The sequence below is a fragment of the Chiroxiphia lanceolata genome, chromosome 2, assembly GCF_009829145.1.
Source record: "Chiroxiphia lanceolata isolate bChiLan1 chromosome 2, bChiLan1.pri, whole genome shotgun sequence".
NCBI lineage: Eukaryota > Metazoa > Chordata > Aves > Passeriformes > Pipridae > Chiroxiphia > Chiroxiphia lanceolata.
The window spans coordinates 32,360,167-32,366,166 of record NC_045638.1 but is presented as its reverse complement, the minus strand read 5'-3'; the positions used below and the strand labels follow the sequence as shown (position 1 = coordinate 32,366,166).

The window sequence follows — 6,000 nt, the reverse complement described above, 5'->3', positions numbered from 1 at the left end:
AGAATCACAAAGAAGGAGTCTAAGCACAGTCTTGGCAACCCGAACCCCACCACTGCCATGTTTGTATGAGGCAGTGTGATGAAGCAGCAACCTGGTTTTTTTGATGATCCAGTTGTGCTCTATTGACAGAATCTGAGATTAGACCTTCCTGGTCAAGATCAGACATATGGCAAATCTAATTGGAAAATTCATCTTGTTGATAGATCATCATAACACTACTTGTCTCTTTAAAACAGATGGAGGAGAGAAACAAGCATATGAAAACATAACCTCCTGTACATCTGCACTAGGGTGTGGAACTCAGGACAGAGTCCACTTTGTGCAAATGGACCAACTGGAATGTTTGAATTAAGAGAATAAAGCATACTGACAGTTTCCAAGCTTAATACAAAGCAATGCAACAAAACATTTAACCAAACTCAGGCAGGAAAAAGGTCTTGTGGTCCACAGTAGGGAAAATTAATATGTTACCCCATGACAGGTGCTTTTTGAGGTCAGACAGCACACCCAGAAAGGAACAGTGAAATGGATTCTTAATAACAAGTGAAAAAGAAACTCATCCATCACCATCCATATTTCTATAATAAATCAGTTTTTAGATGTAACTTGTCTAAATAACCATCAATGATTGATGACCACACTTTATGCAGAAGAAGAATTAACCATTCAGACTACCTGTGCTGCCAGTTTTAATCCTGCTCTTGGTTAACATTTCTCTTTGTATTTCTCACAAATATGTATTGCATGCAGTGGAATACTAAGTTTCTTGAGCCATTTTTTTCAAAGGGATCCTAGTCTTTATCATAATGGGTTGGCATACAATCCATCTGCACTTAACAGTATGTACATACAAAATTGGCCCACACTCCATTTTGTTCATGTACTTGGAATTACACATGCTCAGCCTCAAATACACAGTAATCACAGATGACATAGGTGAGATGATCATGTCTATGCTGAATTAAGTCTGCTTGAGACACATCTTCTGCAAAAAATGTGAGCAGGTAAATTCTAAAATCTGTGTGATTGAAAGTCATTCTTGAGAATAAAATAGATATCTAAACTTTTCATTTAGAAATTTTTTCTACAGCCATGCACAGTGCTTTTCCACCTATTGGTAGTGCCATTTCCTTCAGAAAACAAAAATATTCTTATCCACAGTAGAAATATTTCTTTCCAGCTGTCCTGTCCTAGGTATAGTTATATTAGTGATATCACTTCCAATTTTTCTATTGTGTAAAAAAATCCTTAGTGACTCCCTAAAACCAAGGACTCCATCTCTGTATCAGCTCTATTCTCCAAGGGAATACTCCAAGATATGATGGAGTGAGGAGCCTGACCTGCAGAACAGAAGGTAACATGAAGTATGCAAACTGGAACTTCAGGATAGACCATTTCAGAATTACAGTTTTTCCCAGGTTTGAGTCTTCCCTGAGTCAGGCCATGCAGAAATTTCAACACTCTCGTATCTCCGCTGAAGTATCTTGGCTTCAAGGTCATTTTGGCTACACAAACTATAATTCTCCTTTACTAAATAAAAAACTCTGGGGTTTTGGGTTCTATTTTGTTGGGGGATTTTGTGTGTGTGTGTGTGTCTGTGTGTACTCCAAACTGTGACAGAAACAGATCTCAAAACCTCAGAATTTCCCCAAAACTGATAGGTCAATGTTCTTCTGGGAAATATCTTCACAGACAGTGTATACGACTTTCCTGGCCAACTGTACACCTGAACTAGCTACCTAGAGTAGCCGGCTGAAATATGCCTGAAGGAAAAGAGATAAACATATCCTCAAAGACTCTGTTTGCCTCCATTGACCACAGAAATACAATTTTTTTATACTCTCTCCTAAATGATGGCACCAGGTTATTCTCATTTTGTATTAACGGCTGTTAAAAATGTGGAGCAAAGAGTGGGGTTTGAGATTTTCAGTGTGTTTGTATATAGAAGCACAGCCAAAAAATCAAGAGATGCAGGGTATTTAGTACGGTATTTTTAGTTCTCCTACAGCAGGGGACACACATTCATCTGAAAATAATGTGACACCTTCTCCTTCTCTGAGTTGCTCCTTGAGATTTGGTAATAAGCACCACAAGCAGCTACAGGTGCTGTCTCCACACTGGCCTGGAGAGTGTATCTACCAGCTTTGCCATAAATCAGATGTGACCTTCCTACATCTGTAAAATCAAATCAGAATATCACACTACATTTGCTGGATAGAGAAAATTAATCTTTACTTGGTTTTGGGGGTTTTTTTAACCGGGTTCAGTCACCTATCAATTATTTGGGATCTAGAGCAGACGCTCCTAAATGTGTCTGGGTGCAATTCCTGCTTTCATGTATAATGCTGTAATACTGAAGCAATTCCTCTGCCTCCAGAGTAGCACTCACATTATAACAAGCAACCCTTGGTCTACATCTGTGTTACTGAGAGGTTAGTTTTCAAGGGCAAAGCACCTCAACTGTGTTCTCATAGGACAGTCCCCATCAGTGGAAAAGCTTTAGGACAGATACACGTAAAAGTCAGTGACAGTGGACAACTGGGTAAGCACCCTGCAGCAGGTCTTCCCAGATGCCTTACAGACTGAGGCTCTGCAAAAGGAGTTGTGGGAAAAGGTATTTCATAAGAAAGACCTACAGTTAGTAAATCAAATAGTTCTACTGTAAGCACAGAGTAATTTGGAAAAGACAAATTTTCTGTTCTCTTTTCTCATATTGATACTATTCAGCAGCACAGCTGAACCTCTGACACTGTTTCTCTTTCATACATCCAAAGTAAGTCTGAAAAATCATAATTTATTATTAACTAATAAGTTTATTTTTGATTCAAGAAATAGAATTTCACAGTTATAGATGCTAAAAATCTTTTGTATCTGCAGCCTCATTCATTCCTCCCAAGCTCCTTCATCGCGCACCCTTAATGTGGCTTCCTGAGCTCTGTGCAGTGGTGCTGAGGCTGGCTTGCCAATCCTCACTGCTCCATGTTGACCCTGATAATCTGGTGGATGTTGCTTTTACCAGGCTCTGGAGAATTTTCTGCAGATGGACTGCACAAGCAACAGCGAGACTTCAGTGAGCTGGGTGTCGAAGCTCTTGGCGACTGCAGAGTTTGACACCTCGATGAACACCAGGGTGATGAAACGGAGAATGAAGATGCTAGGAGAGAACAGGTACTCTTTAGTGAGAGAACACACTGACCCACCGTGAGCTTGGATATTACAGTTCAAACATCCCTTGAAATTTATCACGAAACAAATAACTCCATGACTATATTAACAGAGTAGCAGTCCTGTGTAAAGGTGCTTTTCACTACTTTCCTCTCTGCTTTCATGCCCGTGACTTCAAACCAGTCTGCTTTTTAGGTATTTTTAAGTATTCTCATTTTCTAAGCTTGTGTTGTTATTCACAGGCCAGCCTTTCTTCTTACTCTTCCTCTGCTGGGGACAGGCTATATGGACCTTTGTCTGTCCAGTACAACCAGGCTTGTCTTCTCTGGTTTTCTATTTGTGTCACTGAAAAGTCACTTTTTATAGTCATATTAAATGAGACTACCAACTACCAGGCACCCTCCTGGCACAGAACAATGACAATCATAACCAGACGCTGGATGAAAAATGAAAGAGAATAAAATAGGAAGAAACAAAGTAAAACAAAAGTGTTTACTCTCTTCTGCTTCATATATTTCTTTAGGGGGGATTTTTTGGTTTTCAATAATCGTATAAGAAACACTTGTGTAGTAGAAAACAAAACTGTGGGAGGCATCTGAAAAATAAAGATATGATATACATGGTGAGGAAGCAAGAGCACAGACTGAGTACATAAAGAGTACAAGATCTGAGTAGGATTAGTTTTAGGAGTGACAGTCATCCATAGCTACCACTGAAACTCTGAAGCTGTGTTTTAAAAATCAAAAGTGTGCCTTTGAAAATTGTCTTATAAATGCACATTGTCAGCACTTAGACACACAAAAGGAGCGTTCTGTCTCTTCTTCAGCATCCTAAGACACAGGAATCTGGAGTTCACCTGTGTGAGGGTCAGGAAATTTCTTCACTGTATCCTGTCTGTCTGCAGTACAAAAACATTGCCAGACTGATATACTGAAAGGTATCATGACTATACTCTTTCCCTGAGTAAAATGAAAGATGCACTGTTAAATGACTGCTCCCATCACATACAATTCACAAACTGTTTATTTTCTTTACCTGGTGCACATGCTCTCTATGTATCTTCCCAAGATGTTGAAATAACCCACTCTGGTCTTGCTCCCAGGATCTGGATTGAACTGCCCTTCCACTCCACCTTCAGATACCCCAACACATGCCTCCTACACCAATGGCACTTTCTTTCCTTGCCTGTCTCCATGTTTCATTCTTTACAGGGAAAGAGATAGAAAGTTTAGCACACTTTCCTCTTTCCATTAGCTGACAATGCCGAGAGAAGAGAGTGGTTCCAGCCAAGCTGTACCAAACAAAAGAGACAAGCAAAAGCTAAATCTGGAAGCCATTGGGGAGCCCTTAACCACACACAGCTGCAGTAAGGAACATATGCAAGCATAGCTGAATTGACATCAACTGCTTATTAAACAAGCCATGACCAACAGATGGGAACACTGCTTTATTATGATAGCCTTCTCCAAATGCTGAATGAACTAGCTTGGAAAATGAGACTAGAAAATGAGTGGGTGCTAAAAATGTGAAATCCTACTGTGGGAAATCCAGCCAATCCACTAGACTGCCAGATGCCACAGCTGTTACACTCTTGAACCCAATTCATAGGAACTACATTTGCCACATAAAAGGATAGAAAATGTGCATTTTCAGAGGTCTCCCAACTACTCCATATTGCCAGTTATAGTAATTATCAGCAAAATTGCTTCAAGCCACATCTCATTATAAATGAAAAGGAGATTTTGTCTCTGTTAGCTATTATTTGCTAATGCATCAGGCAATGCAGTCTATTATAAGTATCATACCCATCCTTCACTCCATATTTTTTCCAATTTATTTTTTTTACTAGATACAGATTTAGAAAATTGAGAGGGAAATCACATGTAATGAAGATTGATTTCAGAGGTCATGTTCATTAGAGAACAGAGAAAAGACTAGAAAGACAGGGAGAAGAATTTTTCTATAGAGATACATGATTTTTAAAGTATCTCTACCAACAATTGTTGCAATAACCATGGGTGGAGTTAAGTATCAATGATCTTGCTCCATCAAACAGTATTACTTGAGTTACCTGGACAAAGAATCATTAGCCCATTAACAGTCAGCAGAAATTTGCCAGGCCTTCATTCGCTCTCTTATAAACTTACAGAGCTAACTAACACAGTAAGAGAGGCAAGCATACACATCAAAATAATAATGTTTCAAATATAATAGTTCTGGAAGAAATAAGACAAAATTACACTTCAAGACAATAATGAAGCTAATATACACCAAATAACTAACAAAATTACTTGATCTTTATTCACTTCCACTACTGTTGTTTCCCTCAGTGGGAACAACAGAAATGGATTGTTGATACCTCTTAACTATCATAAATACTTTAACAGCACAAATCAAAGCACAAACATTCCAAAATGCTCCTTTAATTCATACAGGGTAGCTGTATGTGGAAATACAAGGGTTTATGGAAATAAATGGCTTCATCAACCACCTATATAAGAGCTATGTAGCTGAATCCACATTATCTTGGAGAGCACAAAAATCCATCTCCATATCTGGCAATGCTCATTCAAGTTCAGGAGAACTTCCTGATATAAGAGATGAATGTACACATGAAGTCAGCAGAACTGTAGGAAGAAGTGCTGATTGACACACTGAGTAGTTATGAAACACAGCTCAATCAGACTATTAAATATATACATATATATGGATCTGGACACAGGAAGTGACAAGACAAACCTTTGGAAAGAAAATGCAAGAAATACTGATGGCATTGAATGCTTTTAATGCATTACACCCATACACACATAAGGAAAACTTGTGTATAAATATGAA

General features: G+C 38.7%; 1 protein-coding gene across 15 annotated transcripts in view; it reads right to left on the bottom strand.

Annotated features, from left to right (window-relative positions):
* Positions 1-672: 672 nt before the first annotated feature.
* The window catches only part of VWA3B (von Willebrand factor A domain containing 3B), a 72,548-nt gene continuing 67,220 nt past the window's right edge, over positions 673-6,000 (bottom strand). For 14 of the 15 annotated variants that reach the window (XM_032680678.1, XM_032680689.1, XM_032680683.1 and 11 more), the window contains one exon: positions 2,249-3,154. In XM_032680678.1, coding sequence (XP_032536569.1) covers positions 2,970-3,154 — 185 coding nt within the window. In that variant the 3' untranslated portion in view covers positions 2,249-2,969. Of the gene's footprint in view, positions 2,176-2,248; positions 3,155-6,000 lie in introns of those variants that run through there. The other variant, XR_004355603.1, reaches the window with a different exon arrangement.